Source organism: Eschscholzia californica, unplaced genomic scaffold (genome assembly GCF_041429995.1).
Source record: "Eschscholzia californica isolate CP2 unplaced genomic scaffold, dmEscCali1.0.p SCAF_2, whole genome shotgun sequence".
Lineage (NCBI taxonomy): Eukaryota > Viridiplantae > Streptophyta > Magnoliopsida > Ranunculales > Papaveraceae > Eschscholzia > Eschscholzia californica.
This window is the reverse complement of record NW_028238309.1, coordinates 66,707,931-66,728,300: the sequence shown is the minus strand read 5'-3', so window position 1 is coordinate 66,728,300 and position 20,370 is coordinate 66,707,931. Positions and strand designations below refer to the sequence as shown.

General features: G+C 37.3%; 1 protein-coding gene and 1 pseudogene across 3 annotated transcripts; both read right to left on the bottom strand.

Annotated features, from left to right (window-relative positions):
• Positions 1 to 1,013: 1,013 nt before the first annotated feature.
• On the bottom strand, positions 1,014 to 6,497 carry LOC147560541 (putative galactinol--sucrose galactosyltransferase 2; annotated as a pseudogene). The gene is made up of 14 exons (XR_015234821.1): positions 6,062 to 6,497; positions 5,232 to 5,473; positions 4,693 to 4,783; positions 4,518 to 4,566; positions 4,340 to 4,431; positions 4,155 to 4,262; positions 3,949 to 4,077; positions 3,478 to 3,844; positions 3,016 to 3,178; positions 2,853 to 2,920; positions 2,400 to 2,534; positions 2,040 to 2,257; positions 1,456 to 1,544; positions 1,014 to 1,360 (listed from the first exon to the last, which is right to left on the bottom strand). The product of XR_015234821.1 is annotated as a putative galactinol--sucrose galactosyltransferase 2 (transcript).
• A 5,514-nt stretch (positions 6,498 to 12,011) lies between these two features.
• On the bottom strand, positions 12,012 to 14,378 carry LOC147560540 (uncharacterized). Of its 2 annotated transcripts, none has more exons than XM_086662699.1 (6): positions 14,238 to 14,378; positions 13,414 to 13,534; positions 13,233 to 13,327; positions 13,022 to 13,105; positions 12,727 to 12,917; positions 12,012 to 12,623 (listed from the first exon to the last, which is right to left on the bottom strand). In XM_086662699.1, the coding sequence occupies exons 5-6, from the start codon at positions 12,772 to 12,774 to the stop codon at positions 12,258 to 12,260; spliced, it is 414 nt and encodes a 137-aa protein (XP_086518825.1). In that variant the 5' UTR covers positions 12,775 to 12,917; positions 13,022 to 13,105; positions 13,233 to 13,327; positions 13,414 to 13,534; positions 14,238 to 14,378; the 3' UTR covers positions 12,012 to 12,257. The 2 variants fall into 2 exon arrangements, with proteins under 2 accessions (XP_086518825.1, XP_086518826.1); XM_086662700.1 differs by having other exon boundaries at positions 13,261 to 13,327.
• Between the last annotated feature and the right edge of the window lie 5,992 nt (positions 14,379 to 20,370).

Below are 20,370 nucleotides of genomic sequence, written 5' to 3'. Positions count from 1 at the left end.
GTTTTCTATGCAACCATGACAAATATTTGGGAGGAAAGTAAAATGAACTTGTACTTTCATGAACTAATGGAATACTAGGGTTAGGTTACCTTTGATGAATATAACTAGTTCTTCTTCTTCTCTATCTAAAATTTCAAGCCGTAAACAGGTATGCCTAGTTGTACTGGTGGTGGCAGATTCCATTAAACAAGCTTCTTATTTCCATAAAAAAAAATGAGAGAGAGAGGAGAGAGAAAATAAAAAAAAAGTTTTTTTTTTTTTTTTATGTTTGAAGGTCGCCGGCCGGCGACTTTCGTCGGAGAAGATGATGAGGTGTCGAGAAGATGAAGTGGTAGAGAGAGGTGATGAGATGGAGGAGCCTTTTTTATAGCATCTTCTAAAATTAGAAGCCCCTTAGCAATAAAAAGAAACATAAAAAGTCAATCTTATTTGACTAGTTTTAAGAAAATTCTTTATTCCCCGGAAAATTTTCTTTATTCCCCAAAGCCGCGGCCATATGATATCATATTTTTCAGGTTATCGTACTTTTTTTTAATTGCAAAACGATAGTCTACCCAGAAAAGAGGGAATCGGCAAAAATCTAAGGTGAACAGTCGCAGTTGACCCTTTTTTTCACTATCTTGATTGTTGGGTGAAATCTGGTTGTCCACTTCAGATTTGAACTTGGTGTTCAGTATTCTTTTGGCATTTCGAGAATAGACTATCAACGTTGTTTTTTGTTGTGCTTTTGTTTCAAACTTGTTAGTGAAGGGAGATATGGAAAAATGAGTTACTGGCCCCAACCTCCTCTAGCTTCATATTTACTCATAAACATATGGAAGGGGTTGAGTTAACAATTTTTGGTGGTGGCAAGAGATTTGTGAACTTGTATGTCTAATGGGCTAGTTTGGAAAAGAATCAGGACTAATAGCCCAGTGGGCCTATTGCCCGAAGGATTTTGAATTAGAAGTTTTGTGGGCAGGCTCCTACTTATTCTTTATCTGCTGATATAATTCAGTTTTTTTCCCCAGTGATTAGAGACCTCATGATAAATGATTGATCAATTGTCAAGTATACAAGTGAGTCTTATGAGAAAACTAAAAAAATTGTCTCAGAAATGAATAGCAATTTCCCATGAATTGATTTCCATGGGAATTGTGAATGTCAGGAAATGATCTTCGTCGTTGAACTCGAAATCTACTTCTTTTGTATTAATGGTACAAAGTCTTGGTTTTTGGTATGAATATGCTCCGAAACGACCCGAACCATTTCCTTCGATGGTTATTTTTCTATCCAAGGATTTTATTTCCTTTACGGCTCCTCCGGAATTGTACATGTTTATTAACCCGATTGGAGCAAATTTGAACTTGTCATGAAAAACCTGTAAAACCAAAGATGGTATTTTCTTATAGGTTTCAAGGATTTATGCATGAGAATTCAGTTGTTGGGAGTGATAAAATGATTCAGATAAGTTACCTTGATGGGAGATATGGTGAAAACATTGCATTCCAAGACTTTCATTGACACATTCAAAGTTGCTTGCTTTGGCACTCTTGTCAGAGTTCCTGTAAGTTGTTAATGAGATAATAGGAAAGGTTAAGACTTAAGAATAGACAGTCTAGACGGTATGGTGGTCGTGCGGTGATGGCGGTGGAGCTGCTATAATGGAGGTTAAGTTAGCCATTGGGGTGAGAGAGGCCCACGGCCGCCCAACAACAGTATCAGAGCTAGGATAAAGGAATTCTCAACCCAATAAATAGTCCTCGATGGTAAGAACTGATGTGCGAGAGGGAGATTATGAGGATAATCCGACATTGATCGCAGTTAGGGGCTTCTGGTCAATTTATAAATGTGAGTGAAAGTCTCACCTCGAGGAGTTTGTTTGGAGTTTTGAGAGGCCAAAGACCACCAAATACAGAGAGCTGGCTATCTGTGCGGATACACCTCTCATATGGGAGGTGGGTGCAGTGGGCTAGGCCAGAGGCGTCTCGCCACAACCCATCACTCATACCTCTCATATGGGAGGTGCACCCAGTCGGCTAGGCTGGAGGGAACTATACCTGTTTGGAAGGAATAGACTGCACAATCTCCTGTCCATGAATCCCCAGAAATCTCTTCGAAAAACTCGATCTCATTAGGACTGATTTGCCCTGATAGCTCAATACTCGAATCACTCTGAACAGTACTACTATCGATACAAGGCCAGCTTCCAGCTCCTTGGCAATTGAAAACAGCCAAAACTCCAGAACAATTATTATGGTTCCAAATCTTCAAAAGACTGAAGCAAACAAACCACTAAGCAGATTAACTAAGTAGTAATCTTTGAACTTCAAACACATTTTTCGACGTTTTGGAAGTAAAAGAAATTAGAAATGGAATTATATTGATCAACTATAAAGTCTAAAGTGTGAAGAAAATACCTCTTCCCATCCATAACTGGGTCGGTGAATAGACAGTCTCGCGTTGGCCTCCCGGGGTATTTAGCTCTGAGAACCGAACCGTCGGGAAGTACAAGCTTCTTAAGTATCGTAAAGTCATGGCGGCCAGGTTTGTCACTGTATTCAAATTGAATATATTATATATTACATAGAGTAAATGTATATATCTGCATATACATTCACAAACGCCAAACAAACAAACAAACAGGCAGACAGACAGAGAAAAAACACATTTCTAGACGCATTTTGATTGTCTAAAATCCATGGGATGGTGAGGATTCTCAATCTTCAACTATATCTCTTACCGGCCGGGAGCTATATAGTTCCTTTGTTTAAGGTTATGATCTCCATTCTCACCTCGTCCAATTTACGTATATTTGGCGCAAATGCTTTTGGTTTACTACTTCACTGTTGTCCAAGATACTGCAATCTTACCTTATATAAACTCCACAACCTCCCACAGCTCGAGCAACCACATGAAACTCAGCTGCATAGTGTTTGCTCTGAAAAAAGAATTGGCAAACTTTTAAGATGATATATGAAGGTCAAGAACTACGGAACTAAAAGCACAAAATGGGTAGTCAAATCTTGAACTCACATAGAACATATCCCAATCTGGAATCACTACTTCACCAAGAAAGATACTGTTAAAAGCCACAGCAGCTATGTGTAATGTTTGTGTTTTTCTTAACAAATTTAGACGAGCGATGCGAGTAGCACATTATGAAATTACAAAGAAACTGAGGCGCTTCTGCTTTTGACTGTCTAAATCCGACTCTCCTGAGTCTGACTTGTCTGAATCTAAATCGTTCGAGTCTGACTTATTCCGGTAAGGAGCACAGTTGTTAAGTTATTTAAGGCAATGGGCTATTAATTCAGTCTGACTCAAATGAACCAAAAATCAGCTTGATTAGTCATTCAAACAGGTCAAGCGAACTAGTCAGACGGAAAAACAAATATTATGAAATCTGACTCGAGCCAATTCAAATCTGAGTCAGAATTCAGATCTGAAATAGAAAAAAGAAGAAGAGCATCATCAGAGCTGAATAAGTTGCCTTACTGATAAACAGAGTCAGTGCTTTGGCCCATACAGCAGATAATGCTGTTATCTTCGAGTAAGCGAAACTCTACCTCCATAACCACTAGCAACAGTTTCAAGTATATTTTGTACATCGACCTTTACTCCGTCAACATCTTGAGACACAAGATAGCTGTGCTGGTCGTTAAAAAATTGAACGACTTTAGCTGGATCAATTACACCAACTCCGTAGGTTTCCATGCAATCCATCGATATGTCTCTCATATTTGCCAAATTTCCGGGGGACTGTACCGGGTAAATAAGCTTTGAATTGTATTTCTTCGTTTCTGGCTTGTTTGGATGAACTCCTCCCCAGTATCCCATTAGTGCATGCCATACATAAACATATCTGAAATTTTAGTCGAAAAATGTGAGCGCCAAATTTGAGGTTACCTTAGTCGCTCAGTCTTCTAACATAAAACTATAGTTAGAGCCCGAGTTGAGAAACCATACTTCAAGCCAAATGTCGTTTTAATATCCGAAATGAAATCCTTTAGATCCGTAGCTGTCTTCCTCAGAGCTTCATTCGCTTCCGTACGAAATTTACTATTTTCTTTAATACTCACTAATCTGCCTCCAAATCTGTAATTTGTATCGTATTAATATTGATTAAGAACACATACCCTTTAATGAAAAAGATAGGTGGTGGAAAAACTTACTGAGAACCTTCAACTATCAGTTCCCCTTCTTTCTGAAACTCATTATCAATATCTTGCCATCCATCGTCGATTATTAAGAATCTCGCTGGAGTTCCTCCTTCGGATAAGCTGAAAATTAGTGACCGAATAAAAACCAGCTCGAATAATATCGGTTTAAGTACGTGAGCTGTGGCTTTGTACATTACCTTTTTAAACCATCTTTGATTCCTCGAGGGTTAACCTCAGTATAAAAAGCATCCCAAGTGCACCAACCAAACCAATCTAACATTCCAGGCAACTGGTTTAAGAGAAAAATGAAGCATAATGTTTTAGAAAACATTGCTAAGTAAAGATATACATGATATGAAGAGAAAATCGACTTGCCGTTTTACTTTCACGAAGGGCAAAGGTTCCTAGGTGCTTCTCCAATATCCTGTATATCGTCAGATATTCACTCAACTAATTAAAACGTAAAGCGACAGTTTAGTATTCAGAGTACCTATAAGATTTTCAATAGTATATTTGAAAAACTTAAAATTCGTTCTAGGAGCGGACCTACTTCATTGATTCCTTCATTAGCTCAAACGGGTTATTGCCATAATTGACAAAAACTGCCTTTTCAGACTGGGATGTAACTATAGCTGGGTCACCTACCAGAATATAAAACTCATGCAATTAGATTATTAGACATTGAAGAAGTGCTATCTGCCAAAGCTTGTAAAAGAAAATGACCCTAATATAACACCCGTCTAAATACCAGCCCTATAGTCCTTGATTTTGGCCTCCTCCAGGCCTACTACCTAGTTCGACATGGTACAATGTTCTTCTTGGCGTGGGGGGCTTGCATCAGATAGGCGCCAAACCTACCTACAAGGCACAGTCGATATCTAAAACAAGGTGTTATGCTATAACCTAGGTTTTAAAGGTCTTCCTCTCACTAAGTGCCTTGCACATGAAATTTCTGTTTCATATTAGATCGCGAGACAGACGTAGTATGATAGTATCTGCTAGTTACCCGGACATTGAAGTCATCAACAGAAGGCGATAAACAGATTAAGTATAAATTCTTAGATTAGTAGTTCAGAACATATAGCTTACCACTTTCAACACAAAACTCTAGTTCTTTGGCCGAGTTACCCTGTAAACTGCTACGGAAATCACCGTCTAAAACAGGCAAAAAGAGAACATAGGTTGTACTTCCATTGGAAGCAGCTTCATCTTCTATCCCACCTTCCAGTAACAACATTTGTGTTTCAACAGGAACATCACTCCCTGAATTCCCTACTCTTGGTATCATCCACCATAGCTTAAATCTAAACAAACAAAGTAATCTAATATCCCTGCACCGAATAATTCCCACGTTACAAATTCGAAACGAATAATTTTCATACTTCATCAAGCAGCTTTGTAGACGTAACGACCCAAGCTCCAATATTAATCGCTTTTGTCAACCAGACCCAAACTCAATAGGTACATACGGGGTATTGTTCTTGACTAATAACTCCACGACTCTGGCTAAAAGGCCGCGATACTTACCATGTTTGAGCTTACACCTATGGCCAATCTCCGGACGCTCCCTCGATGATATTGGATATATTGCATTCACCACTCTCAGATGAGCCGAGCCAAGCCATCAACGGCTCTGACCCGGTGGAGTATTGTCTTTGCTTTTGCCACTTAGGTCAAATCCAATGGGTAGAGGCTTTTGTTATTTCGTGATACTCGACGACCTCATCCATAAGGACTCAACAATTACTAAATTTGGACTCGCACCTATAGCCCAGTCTCAAAACGCTACCCAAGCGATGTCGGATATTACAATTAGTCATGATTATCTTAAAGGTACGACGACGAAGAACTATATATTTCATCAATAAAAACCTAAACAATTTGATCCTTAAAAGTTTAGATTAAAAGAAGCAACTTACTGAAGAACTCCAAGCTTGAAAACATGGCGACTGTTCTTTTCTTTAGAACTTGCACCTACAAAAACTGAACCATCCATCCATGGAGTTACAAGTACATTATCAGGCACATTTGCTATCACATCTTTCCCATTAACTCTCAAATTCCCATCTTTAATTCTAGTTTCTTTTACACTTAAACACATGGAATTCTTCCATTTCTTGGAGAAATTCAAATACCCATATGAGAAACTCCTTTGATTAGGATAAAGAAACAAAGAAGAAGTTGAACTTAGTTGTAATGTCTTCATAATTGATGGAGAAGAAATTGAAGATATCATGGTTTCCTATGAAACTGTTTCATAGGCAATTATGGCCGTTAAAATCAGTTGGAATTACTTTTCCCGGGAAAATAAAAACCTTGGTGGAATTTTTTGTGATGGTTGTTGGGTTCTCTTCCAATAGATAAGCGACTTCTCTTCCATTATTTTTAATTTTTGACAATACAACTTTACCCTTCAAAAATTCTGTTAATGTCTGACTGTATCCTTTTTCTTTGTGGGCTAATTCAATTTTAGGCCCCAATTTGTGAAGAATAATCAAATTGATTCCTGTATGTGTCTGAGTATAAATTCTGGCCCCCAATTTATTTTTCATTTTCCAGTTTTAGGCTTCTAAATTTTCCTATTCCTTTATATCTCCACTGTTTTATGGCCACCGTTCTGGGGAAAGCAGAAAAGTTTCCGGGGAAGACGGTGGAAAACAAAAAAAAACTCAAACCAAACGCACCTTATAAGTCGCCGGACGGATGTTGCCGGCGACGACCGGCGACTTCATCATCTTCTATCTCTCCCCTTTCTCTCTCTCCTCTTTCTCTCTCTCCCCTTTCTCTCTCTCTCTTCTCTTTCTTCTGTCTCTATCTCCCTCTCTCTTGTGCCTCTATCTTATGTTTCTCCTTCTTCTCTCTCTTATCTTTCTTCTCTTTCTTTTCTTTTCCTCCTCTTTCTTCTCTCTGTCTCCGGCGAAGGGGAGGAGCCCCTTCGCCGGAGCTCTTCTGGTTACAAACCAGACGGGGTTTGGTTTCTTCAAACAAACCAGACTCGTCTGGTCTGCGAACCAGACGAGATCTGGTTGAAGAACAAATCAGATCTCGCCTGGTCTGGTTTCTAGACGAAACCAGAGCTCCGACGAAGGAGCGCCTCCTCTTCGCCAGAGATGGATAGGAGAAAAAAAAAGATGTCGCCGGAGATGGTGGTGGTAGGTGAAAGGAAGAAGAAGCTGAAAAGTACAAGGATTTGGTTGTTTGGGAGAAACAAAAAGTTCTAATTTTTTTTATTTCCACCCAAAATTTTACACCCCGAAAAATTTCTTTATTTTCCCGTAACACCGACCCTGTTTTATTTACCTTCAATCAGTATCCCACAGAGAGTGGCGAAAATCAAGTGGGGTTAAATTCAACCTTAGGAGACATATAGGTCTAAAGTTTCATTTGGTAAAATTGGAGGTCAAAATCGAATCAATGATTCTAAATGGGGTCTGCTTTTTCACCAGTTTTTTCTGTAGTCGGCTCGAGCACTTCTTGACTTTCTCTTTTTCATTTTGAATGTTCGAAAAAATCTTCATCAAACCCCTATATATTTTCGTGTTTTTTGAACGATATTATTTGTGGTCTGTTCTTTGAGGAAAGTGGTTGAACAAAGTGGTTGAAGAAAGACTTAAAAAAACCTCCATTCTTTTAAGAATTTTTGGGTTTATAGTCCAAAAAATGGGCCCTAATAAGACATTTGGGTCTCTCTAATCCTATAAAGGGTTTCAAAACCAAAATATTAATGTAAATGGATATCTGGTCCATTTGTATCCATCTCGAGAGAAAACACAAATCCCTAGAATACATAATAAATCTTAATACCTAAACTAACCTTCCTTATATATAAAAAAAGATTTACCTTCAAAATCCCTAAATATCTTTTTCCATTTTTATCTCCCATCTTTCTCTCTCCAATCACGTTTTTAAACAAAGTAACCGTGATCTTCATTATCTTTAGTAACCGAAACCTGCTTATTTTTTCTCTCTTTAAATCAGAATCGTTTGATAATCATCCATTAATCTCAGAAATCTTGTTTCTTCTTCATTAGAGCAGTTGAAATTAGGGGTGAGCAACAGTCGGTATTTTTCGGTTTTGGCTCGAGCCGAAGCCGAACCAATAAGTGACGGTTCGACTAAATCGTCGGTCGAAGTCGAGCCGATCATTCGGCAGGCCGACGTGGTTCGATTCGGTTTGGTTCGGCTCGGTTGAGTTCGATTGATCGGTTTAGCCGAACACAATTTAGAGAAAATTGTAAATTAATGTTATTCATTTCATTGCATATGTCGAAAATAAAAATTAAGAACCCATCATACTTTTCCGCCATTACATATGTCGAGAATGTAAATAAAATTATCATACTTTTCCACCATTACAAAAAAAAAGTAGAAGTGTGAATACAAAATTTATGATTTTAAGTTATACTAAGAATGAGTTGTGGTAAATAGAAAATCAGTCAAGACTTACCTTTAAAACCTTTCAATCAAGTTGAATAGGTGGTTGATGAAGGCTACAACAACAACTAGGAAGGAGGATGGATAATAGTATGGAAGACTTAGATTAGGTTTTTTTTTTCCTTTTTTAGTTTAACACTTTCTAACTGTACAAAATTATTATTTCATTTTTCTTTAGAGTTCGGTCGGTTCGGTTTGGACGGTTTCTAGAAACTCAAGTCGAGGTCAAACCAGACCGATTGTGGGTTGTTCGATTTTTCGACCGAACCGAGTGAAACGGTAATCAATTCGGCCCAAAAATCGATCGGTGCGGTTCGACTTGATTTGGTTCGGCCAATTGGTTCGGTTTTTGCTCACCCCTAGCTGAAATCATCTTCTTCATCGTTTATCAGGTAAAACACATTACAAAAGTCATTTTTCGTTCCATTGAAACAAATTCTGAATCAGATAGAATTGATAGTCGCCTTAGTATGTCCAAGATGAGACTCAATGGGAGTCGAATGTGAAATTTCCCGCTTTCACATTAAACCTTAAAGCCGAATAATTGAGTGTCAGATCGTACATTGTGTATGTAGATCGAGTGGCTCAGGTTAGACACTTGTGTAGTATCTAGACTTAATATTCGCATAACATAGAAGAGTGACATGCCCATCTAAGTGGGAGCTATGTTATGGCATACATATCATACTGTATGTGCTTTATGACGACCAATAGGGTGTAACAAAAGAATCCCTACTTTGTCACTGTGTGAAACCTATACTGGACGATGCCCGTTGACTTAGAACTATGTTTTGAAGTTAAGGTTCGATGATGCTACTACTTTAACATGTTTCCAAAGGGTTACGAAGTGTCGATCCAGCGGCACATGTTAGGGAAGCAGTCAAGCTAAGATGGATCAACATGAGTGTCTAAGGGAGAATGATTCCTATATCACCACCATGACCTGGCCAGGGGTTATACTGTGTGTATAACTAAATGAAACAATATTGCGTATAGGGACTGTGTATGCAATCGGTGATGGTCGGATAATTCGGAGTATCAAAAAGCATGAAAGTGTTATGTTAATTAGATGGTTGCTTAACGTAACATTGCCTGTTACTTTGTGGTCGCACGCCTTATTTCCTGTATGAAATAAAAACGATCAATTGGTCACAAATTGGGGTTAAAGGTATGAATTAACCTATTATGACCAACAATCGGAAAGAAGTTAACGACGAGGGTTTACTCACATCGTTTTTGGAGGAAGAAGAGAGACATATAGAACCAAGGAAGATTTATACGAAAGATGAGATAATTGCAATGCAAGCCCTGTCCAAGAAGATGAATGAACGGCCCTGGAAGATTTTGAGATGAGCGGTAAAGGCCAAAAGGCGAAGCAGGCCCGAAAGGAAAAGCGATTAAAAAAAAGCTTTACGACTAGTTTTAAGAGACCACTGAAGTTATTGAAACTTTGAATTTTGACATTCTATTCTTTCGCGTTTATAGTTTAATGATGTTTACTTTATCAATAAGATTTGATCCAAATATTTCGTTACTTTGTACCCAATCCTAAGTTTATAGTCCAATGATGTTTACTTTATCGAATAATGCTAACTTAAGCTTCATGTTTTGCATAGGAAGAAGAATAGTCTGAAACTCCTAATATCAATAAGTATGACTAATAAAAGTGACAACCACCTACCTATTGAAAAACCCATGAAGATGGGCTGCTTACTTATGGACTGGTTGTAATGGGCTCCATTTGATTTGGAGAAACTTTTTCTTTGGTTCACATCGGGTTGAGCTTAGTATACCAAGCAGCGAGTGGTCCATGCGCGGGTAAGTGGTTACCCGAAAGAAAGAAAAAAAACTAAAACTAACGAACAAATATCGGAATAAACGAAATTGCACCCGAAAACATTATTCCCCCCCTAACAACATTTTAAGGACTATGTACTTAATTCATACTTTTTGCTTTTCGTTTTAAAGATTAGACCAATGAAAAGACATATAGTTCGTCTAACCAAAGTGAGTTTCGGATACTTTCTTCTATATAATACTAGTGGGTATTATACTTATACCTACTACTAGATCTTAATAAAACAGGAAAAGTGAGAATCGGGTAGGTGCAATCAAGTAGAATCAAGGTCACATGAAAGACATTAGTGTGTGTGTTTGGAGAGTTGAAGAGTTGTTTGTAAGAAGGTTAGAAGGGTGAGAGAGAGAGAGAGAGAGTACATGTAGGAGTAGGTGAGAGCTTCCGAAATATGAACAATCAAACAAGATCTTGTCTACTTATAAAACCAACCAATGGCCCGTGGAAGAACAAGGAAGAGAAAGATTGTAGGCTACTAGGAGGCTCTTGGGTTCTCTAAGTGGGCAGCATAAGACCCTATAGCTAGCTTATATGGAAAACATATTACTAAGTACACGAATGGGGGGCCAAGTAATCGGATGTGGTTAACTAATTTACCAAGAGGTAATTTCTAAAAAGGTCAAAATAATATTGAAAATGAGTACAAAATCACAAAACATTTGAAAATTATTATTTAGGTCAAAAAGTGTGCAAATACTAGAATACCCTTTTTTGTTATTTTGTGTAACTAAATTCTTTTATTATTTTTTTAAACTTTAAATCGACATAACTTTTGTTTGAGATGTCGGGTTTCTATAAAAATTATATATTTAGAAATGATTTTTCATTAGCTTTCTAACAAGATCCACTTTCAATACTTTTTTTCAAAAAAAAACCTAGAAAACGTTTTTTTCCATTACGTGTTTCTGCAAACGTGTTTGCAACAATCTGCTATGCAAACGTGTTTGCAACAATCTGATATGCAAACGTGTTTGCAACAATCTGATATGCAAACGTGTTTGCAACAATCTGCTCTGCGAACGTGATTTGCAAGCTTTGTAGAATATAATCTTGAGTTGCATATCTTGCAAACTTGATTTGCATATTTAAAATATAAACTAAGATTATGTGTCTACGAAATCTTGAGTTTGGAATTGATTTTATCATTCATCAGTTCAATCATACTCTGAACACCAATGAGTTTCTTGCAAAAAATGTGTGACCATAAACGACAAGCATAAAAGGTTTCTCGTTCCTTTCCACTCGAACTACAAGCAATTGAGCTTAAACTAATTTGAACTTTACGCCTGGGTTCTTTCAGAGGCATCTAATGGAGGTTTACCCATATAGGAAGTGACTCCACTATGACCTGTTCAATGGGTAAACCTCCATGAAATATCAGAGGCTTTTGTTATTAAGATTCATCATCAACAAGCGAGTGGGATTGACAGCTTCCATTTCAGTTTCTTTCACTTAAAATCGAAGTAAACACTTTTTTTTTCCTTCGTATGGAATCACACACCTAATTCTGTCCATCTATTCCTTTCCTCAATCATCATCTTTTACCCTCCCACCAACTCGGTCACACAAATTTCAATCTCTACGACCACAAAACACCACCCAACCCACACAAAGGGGATTTTTTTTAACAGATAAATGCGATTAAAGCTAACATATTGTCATATTCCAGTACAAAACTTACTAACAAATATTCGACAATAAAAAACAAAATGTCATTCGTCTTAAAACACATATCTTTCTAAAACTTTGATAAGAAAAACCCAAACCTTGTTTTTATAGTTCGGTAACTTACACAACACTTTTGCTTTTTGACTTCTTTTTATTCTTCACTTCACTAGCCGTCTCGACTTCCTCATCGTCTTTGCTCTTCTTCTTGCTCTTCTTGGTAGTTCCATTCTGCTCGGATTCAAAGTCGTCTCACCATCTTTAGCTTCCTGTGACTTTTGCTTCTCCTTTTTCTTCTCTGTTTCAACCTCCTCTGAAGCATCACCATTTGCTGGTTTGTCTTCTTCAATGGCTTCAACTTCACCTCTGGACTTCTTTTTCTTGCTCTTCTTTGCAAAAGCATCTTCAATTTTCATATCAGTCTTCTCCTCATCCTTACTTTGAGTACTTTCTATTGAAGCTTTCATCATGTCAACGTTCTTGCATAGTGCAACTCCCTTATCGTCAAAGTCAAGTCTCTCTTCTACCTGTTCACGAAGATTTGGCAAAAAACGGTTGTGTTCGTCTCCGAGAAACAGTCAATACAGGAGGCAATGGAACACTTGTTTGCAAGGTAACGAGCCATACGACCTCTGTTTCGTGCAGAAGCTCGCCATATAGGAGCTGAGCTTTATCCATATCGGAAGGCTTAAGGTCTTTGATGAACCTATCACAATGCAAGCGTACTCCAGGAGAAGTTCAAGAACAAACTCATTGCTTTGACAAGGAATTTGGCTTCTTCTGAAATATGTGATCCAATCTTTGGCTCGGCAAGTCTTAACCTGAAATATCGGACGTAAGAACGCTACAGGATACAAATTCGGCTTCGTCAATATCTTAATTTAGGGCCCAGATGAGTCAGCCAAATTCGAAAGTCTTAACTCACCAAAACCAGTGACAACTTTCTTTCATAAGACTTAATAATATTCAAACCATCCTTCGGGCTTGAGAATTGTGTATTATCACCTGGCTATATATATGAAAAGTAGCATGTGAGTTGAATATCACCGATCTCACAACCAAAAGATACCAAACTTCATCATTAAATCTATGTTGGTACTAATATTCAGAACACATATAAATGTTAGAGATGTTACTCATCAGCACAAAAACTAGAAATCCAACCCGGCGACTGTATCAAATTTCAGCTGATCAGAATCTGCTACCCACCAGTTAGGGTTGCTGTTTTTCACTGTAGTTCATTAAAGAAACAAGTCAGACAACGTAAGTTATGTAAGTCTCTAATCAGATAAACAACAGATAGGAATATTGGCTTACCCTGGGAAAATAGATGAATCAGCTCAAATCTAAACTAGTCGGCAACGATTTCTTCGACGAAAAATGAAACAACACGCTTAGAACTTGTTATAACACCGAGTTCTACAACACGCTCTTGCAGCTACAAAACCATGAACATATAAATATTTCCACAAGAAAGTCAGTTATAGTTGTATTCTACAAATATTGGCTTAATTAGGTTAGATAAGATTAAACTACTGATTCACAAACTACATGATCCAGATTTCCAATTAATCAGTCCATTAAACTAATGACAATCTTAGTTTGGGCTTCGTCGAAATGGGAACAAAGATATTATTACAAAGAGACACCAAACTTAGAAGCAAGTCCCTTGTATCGACAAAAATATAATATGCTGCCAATGGTAGTTCATACCCAGTCTTCCTTCTGATTCTGCAAGATAAACTAGCTTCTATCAGATCTTATGACAAACACTTAACTTGCATCTTTTCCATCCATTTTTTCTTTCCAATTTTCTTTTTTGTAGATCGAATCATGACATGAACGGTGAACTGTTGACTAATTTACTAGTACAAACAATACCCACTGATAATATCATTGATCTTACTGAAGAATTTCATAAATCACATTATATAAGTAATTTTAATAGTTCTTAACCAAACCACTAGATTATTTTAAAACATCAGTTGTAAGATACAAAAACTGTTCTGGACGTAGATGAGTTCGTGAATTTCATATATAGGTTTCGTAAACATGATGATTGGCTTAAATTTCATAAAAATATCAGGGAAAAAAAAACAAGGAGATAAATTGAGGAAAACAATGATCGGAATAAGAAGTACCTTGAGAATCAATTGATGATGATTTGGATCTAATATAACTAGTTTCAGTGATTGAAGATCATCTACCATTCCCTTCAATTCGACCTCCATCGCCATTCGTTCTCTCTCTCAAACTCCTTCTCTCTCTTCGATGAGAATGAAAGAGAATAAGAGGGTTACCCTAAAATCTTTTGGCGGAAAGACAAGGGTATTTTGGGAACCAAAAAAATTAAAAAATGACCTGATTGCTAATACGTGGACAACCGTTTTTCTTATATGGACAACTATCTTATGTGGACAACCAAAACAACTAATTTTTTTATATGGACACCAGTTTATAAGGGGACAACTCTCTATTATTTTCACTCAAGTCCTCTTAGAATTAGATGTATTATTTTAACACCTCCCTCTTTTTCCCTAAACCCTAAGTAAGTTTGGTCTTCTTGTAAGTTTGGTCTTCTTCTACTACTTCATCTTCATCATCAACCCAAAATTCTAGAGAGAGATTTTTTTTGGAAAAGAGAGAATTTTTTTGGAGAAGATTATGACATCAAACAAAGGGAAGGGAATTGTTGAAGGATATTCCTAACCAGAAAGATCAGATCTAAAAATCCTAAAACCCGTTAAACTTTTAAAACCTAGAAATCAAAAATTTTAAAATCCTAAACTTTTTTTACAAACAAGTAGAGTTGCTCGTGCTTCGTGGAAAATCGACAAAAATCTTAATTTCTGAGTTTTTGTAACAAAAAAAAAATCTGACTTACCAATTTCGGAGATTTCCTACGAAAACTTGGCAAGACAGAAGGAAACTTGCCACGAAAATCTAGCATATTTTCGTAGATTTCCCACGAAATTCTGGGAATTTCTTCTTCACTTCGATTTTTTGCCTTGAAATCGTTTTGTATTCTTTCAAACTACCCAAACGAAAATACAAAATAAAATTAAAAAAATTAGAGTTTTACCTCATCAATGTAGGGTTTGATAAAAAAAAAAGGGAAGTAGTAGAAACATTAGTTCACTAAAAAACAAAGAGAAGTGGTGGAAACAAAGAGAAGAAGGAAGAAGAAGATGATGAAGAAGAAGATGAAGAAGAAGACAACTTAGGTTTTCAATTTTGAACTATTATTTTGTTAATGGTCCACAAGTTAGTAACTGTTAGTATTTAAGAGCATCTCCAATGCAAAACTTAAAAAAAACTCTATTTGGCTTATGTGTTGAGTCTCAATTGAGATTCTCTTTCCTATGTGGCTAACTTGAGTGTCTCTAATTCAAGTCCTTCTCCAATGCAATACTCTAAAAAAACTCTAATAGATACACATGTCATACATACATTTAATAGGAAAAAGTGGTTGAGAAAGAAAAGCTTTCTATTGGTTCAAAAATTAAATTTGATGACTAGGACACTTAAGACTCTCAAAAGAGATCTCAAAAATAGAGTTTCTAGTTGAGACATCTTAAAACTTAATGCTCCCACATCAACTTAAGATCTCAATTGAATTTTGCATTGGAGAGGTTTTTTCTCAAAAAAAACTCTAAAGTCCTAGGTGGCACTTAAGATTGAGTCTTGCATTGGAGATGCTCTAAGACTTTATGAAATTTTTTTTTGATGAAGAAGACTTTATAAAGTTGTCTCCTTATTAAATCAAAGTCAACTAAGTCAAGCATAATTGACTCGCACCGGGCTCAAAAATAGTTGTCCATATAAAAAAACAGTTGTCCACGTATTGGCCACCATTGATAAATACCAATATTATTTTAAACTCAATACAACTTTAATAATCCAAACATACTTTGTTTCATCTCTAAGTAAGACGTTCACAAGAAATTAATAGTTTTGTTTTGTTTTCTTTTTGTTACTTTCTTAGAAAGTACTTTAAGATGCTCTAGTGTGAGAACTAAATACATTTGAGGAAGGTAATCTTTTCAAGAAATGTGAATGTAAACCTAGCTATAAGCTATATTATGATGGTACACTAAAATAACCAAAACCTAACTTTTCTTAAACATATAGAATACTAATGCAATTGTGGGTACCTATTAACATGGTAGTAATCACTTATAAAACGGCAAGAGAGGCCTACCGCCTAAATAAACAAAGAGTTGATGCTGTAAACAATTTTCCTTATATAACTTAATCTAACATAACACCCATATTAACCATTACAATTTGCAGGATATGGTAAGAGTGGATGGGCTAATTTTGTTTTAACCCCAATTTTTGACCAATTGATCGTTTTTGTCTGTGTCCGACAACTTATTTTGGTTTCAGAAGGCCAAAAGATATCAATTCTTTTACAGAAATACCATTACGGGCCAAGAAAGAATTAATTCACCAAAACCTTAACAACACATTAAATTCACCTCATCTTCTCTCCTACATTTCATCATCTCTCTCCTCCTCTTCATTTCTCCCTCTTGCCACCTCATCATGTTTTTCGATGAAGGTCGATGACCAGCCACTTTTTTCGGACGATCTTCAAACGAATTGTCGGGCATTTACGTGGGTTAAAACGAGTCGAACACTTATGGGGCCAAAATGAAATGTCAGACACTTATAGAGGTAAAATGAATAGTCAGATGCTTATGGAGCTAAAACCGTAAGATAGTCACAAATTGGGGGCTAAACAGAAACCAAAAGAAGATTGAGTAATTGATTCCTCGCCGAGTTGGCAAGATATTAGGATTAGGGTCGACCTAATAGTAGGGTTCCAAATAAGCTATTTTATTTTATTTTGATGAAATCCAAATAAGCTAATTTTTTTTTTGATGAAAGAAAATATATTAAAACCAAGCATCCACTACAAACACACTAGAAATCAGAAAAGAAAGAGACAACATCATTCCAAAGTTTCTTACTCCCGTGAACACGCCCCCACTTGGCTAACACATCTGCATAACTATTAATGTTCCTAGACACATGAGAGAATATAATTCCTGCGAAGTTATCCTTGATATCTTTGATCTGTTGAATGATACTGTGCGATTGCCATTGAGTACATCCTTCCTCGCCATTGAGAGCTTGGATTATCGCTTTATTGTCACTCTCTAGATGAACATAAGATATATGCATTTGCTTTGCGCTTAGCAGACCATGCAGTACCGCTAAACTCTCGCATTCTTCCGCATTCTGTCCTCTAACGCTATCTGCCACCGCCAATATGAAGTTGGTTTCTGCATCGCGCATGATATAACCTATTCCTGCCTGTTCATGTAGATTAACAAAAGAGGCGTCTACATTGATTTTTATATATGGTGTCGATGGAGGTCTCCATGTTAGTATTCTCGTTTGATCTTGACCCTTCGTGGTAGAGAGTTTCTCTGTTCGGAGAGGAGTAGTAGATGTTTTGTTGATCCTTTCTATCAGTTGCATTGGAGTCTGTTTAGTCGTTGTAAAGCAATTTTCACATCTAGCTTTCCAAAGAAACCAAAGAATTTTAGCATACAGATTAATAGTATCTTCGTCAAGGGATTTCCATTGGATTATCCATTGAATAGTTGTACTAATGTGCTCAGTTCTAACTTGGTAGTGAAACCACGTAGCTTTTGCAAACGTGCAATGTAACATGACATGATCTATAGTCTCCTCGTCATTACAGTTCACACAGAAATAATTATGACCGATAAATTTACCGATCCTTGATTTTACTGGTAAACTATTCGTACAGCACTTCCATAGAAATAGTTTGATTCTTGGGATAGTATTCATGTTCCATATGAAGCACCAGTCCATCTGTTCCTGCGTATTGTAGATAGTGTTGGTTCTTAAAAAATTGTACATGGATTTAAGGGAAAAGTTACCTGTCTTAGTCAAAGTCCAAATAGCTTTATCTTCATCACTAGGATTTAGATTGATGCTTAGTATCGCCCTGCAGATCTCATTAGTAAAATACATATTAATATCAGTTAAATTCCATCTACCGTTTGTAATTAGTTGTGAAACTCGATCATAGTTACAACCTCTATCATTAATAATGGGTGGAGGATGATTAGGTATCCAGTAGTCAGTCCATATATTGATATGATCTCCTTTGTTAATATTCCAAAAAATCAGACTCGCGCTCTGATCATAGTATTTCGAAATAGATTTCCAAGGCCACGAGTGATGATTCTTTGGTGGTTTTGGTTTCTGAGAGTTATGAAAATACTTCCCTTTCAGCACTTGGACCCAAATGGCCTTCGGATTACTAATAATGCGCCAGTTCAATTTATGAAGGAAAGCTTGATTGTCTAGTTGCGGAAGGCGAAGCCCTAGCCCACCATATTTGCGAGGTTTGCAAATAGCATTCCAGTTGATAGTATGGAAAGTTTTGGATTTTTCCCACCAGAAAGTCCGTTGAATAGACTCAATGCTGTTGCATATGCCCTTAGGAAGGGCAAAGCACTGCATTTGGTATCGGGGAACGGCCGCTGCGATAGTTGAAATAACTACCGAGCGGCCAGCTTGGGAGAGGAGATGAGTTTGCCATTTGGCGAGTTTATTCTTGATTTGGGTGACAAGGGATGTGAAAGCTTGTTTCTTCTTGCGATCCACGAAGAGTTTGGTGCCGAGGTATTTATCCCCCGACGAAGAAAGATGAACCTTTAGTTCTCTGATGATCATCCTCTTGAACTTGGGATGCGAGTTTTTCGAGAAAAAAATATTCGATTTAGCGTAGTTAATCATTTGACCAGACGCCTCACTAAATTCCTTCAGAATTTGCTTAAGATTGAAAATATTCTCGAGTGAGTTCTGGCCGAAAATGATGCAGTCATCAGCGAAAAGAAGGTGTTTGATCGAGAAATGCGCATTGGGAATGGGGAAGCCAATAAAAGAGCTCTCGTTTTGATTCTTCTCAAGAAGCCGACTAAGACCTTCCATGGCTATGGCGAATAGAAACGGGGAGAGCGGATCACCTTGCCTAATGCCCCTACTGACATTGAAAGTATTACCCGGCCGACCATTGATAAGTACCGCCATCGAACTCGTAGAAAGACAAGTGTTAATGAGATTGATCCATTGACTAGAAAAGCCCATCAGATGCATGACACTCGCTAGATAGCTCCATTCAATTCTGTCAAAAGCTTTAGACATGTCTAGCTTGAGGCCAAAGTAGCTTTTGGAGCCCTTAACTTTCTTGAAAGAGTGGATAATCTCTTGACTAATAATAATATTATCAGTGATTTGTCTGCCAGGGACGTAAGCTCCTTGAAAGGGGGATATGATATCCGTTAGTATTGGTTTAAGTCTATTAGCCAGGATTTTGGTAATGATCTTATACGTGGTGTTGAGCAGACTAATAGGACGGTAATCAGCCGGTGATTGCGGCGTTTTGGTTTTTGGCAGAAGGCAGATGTGAGTGTGATTAGCCCTTTCCGGAAGCATGGAATGCTGAAAGAAAGAGTTAGTCATGAGATGAATATCCTCCTTAACAGTCTCCCAATTAGATTGGTAAAAATAAGGAGGGAAGCCATCAGGCCCTGGTGCCGCACCAGGTTTCAGGGAGAAAGTAGCCTTCCGGATTTCGTCTAAGTTAGGAGTAGCAATAATAGACTCATTCTGCTCATCTGAAATCTGAGTCTCGAAGCAGCTAGCAATATTAGAGGAGAGAGTAGAACCCGCTGTGGTGGAAATTTGCTGAATATGTCTCGAGAAGACCATCGCGATTTCCGCTTCCTCATTCACCCACGTATTGTCATCCTTTTTTATGGCCAGAATCTTGTTCTTACGAAGTCTGGTGGTGGCTTTGGCGTGAAAGTACTGAGTGTTTCTGTCACCTAGATTGATATTAGCTAATTTGAAACATCATATCATATTCTTTCAACAAAAAAAAATCCATCATATCATGGTATTAGCCAATGAATCACATTATGTCATCCAAGGACCATGCTCACTGATTGGTCAGGGCAAGTTGCAAATCAACATACACTGAATTGATGAAGTTGATTGGATTTTCTCATCAATAATGATTAGACATTGGTTCAACAAAAAAAAAAGATAATGATTTGACACTCTCATAGTAGTAATAATAATAGTGGTGCCATGACCAAACAAAGTTTAGTTGGGCCTAGACCTGTCAATACAAGTAGCCAACAATTTAAATTGGGCCCGAATAAGTCCAAGTGCAGTAGAAGGATGGACACTATTTCATTCTATCAAATCACTTGCGAGAGTGTC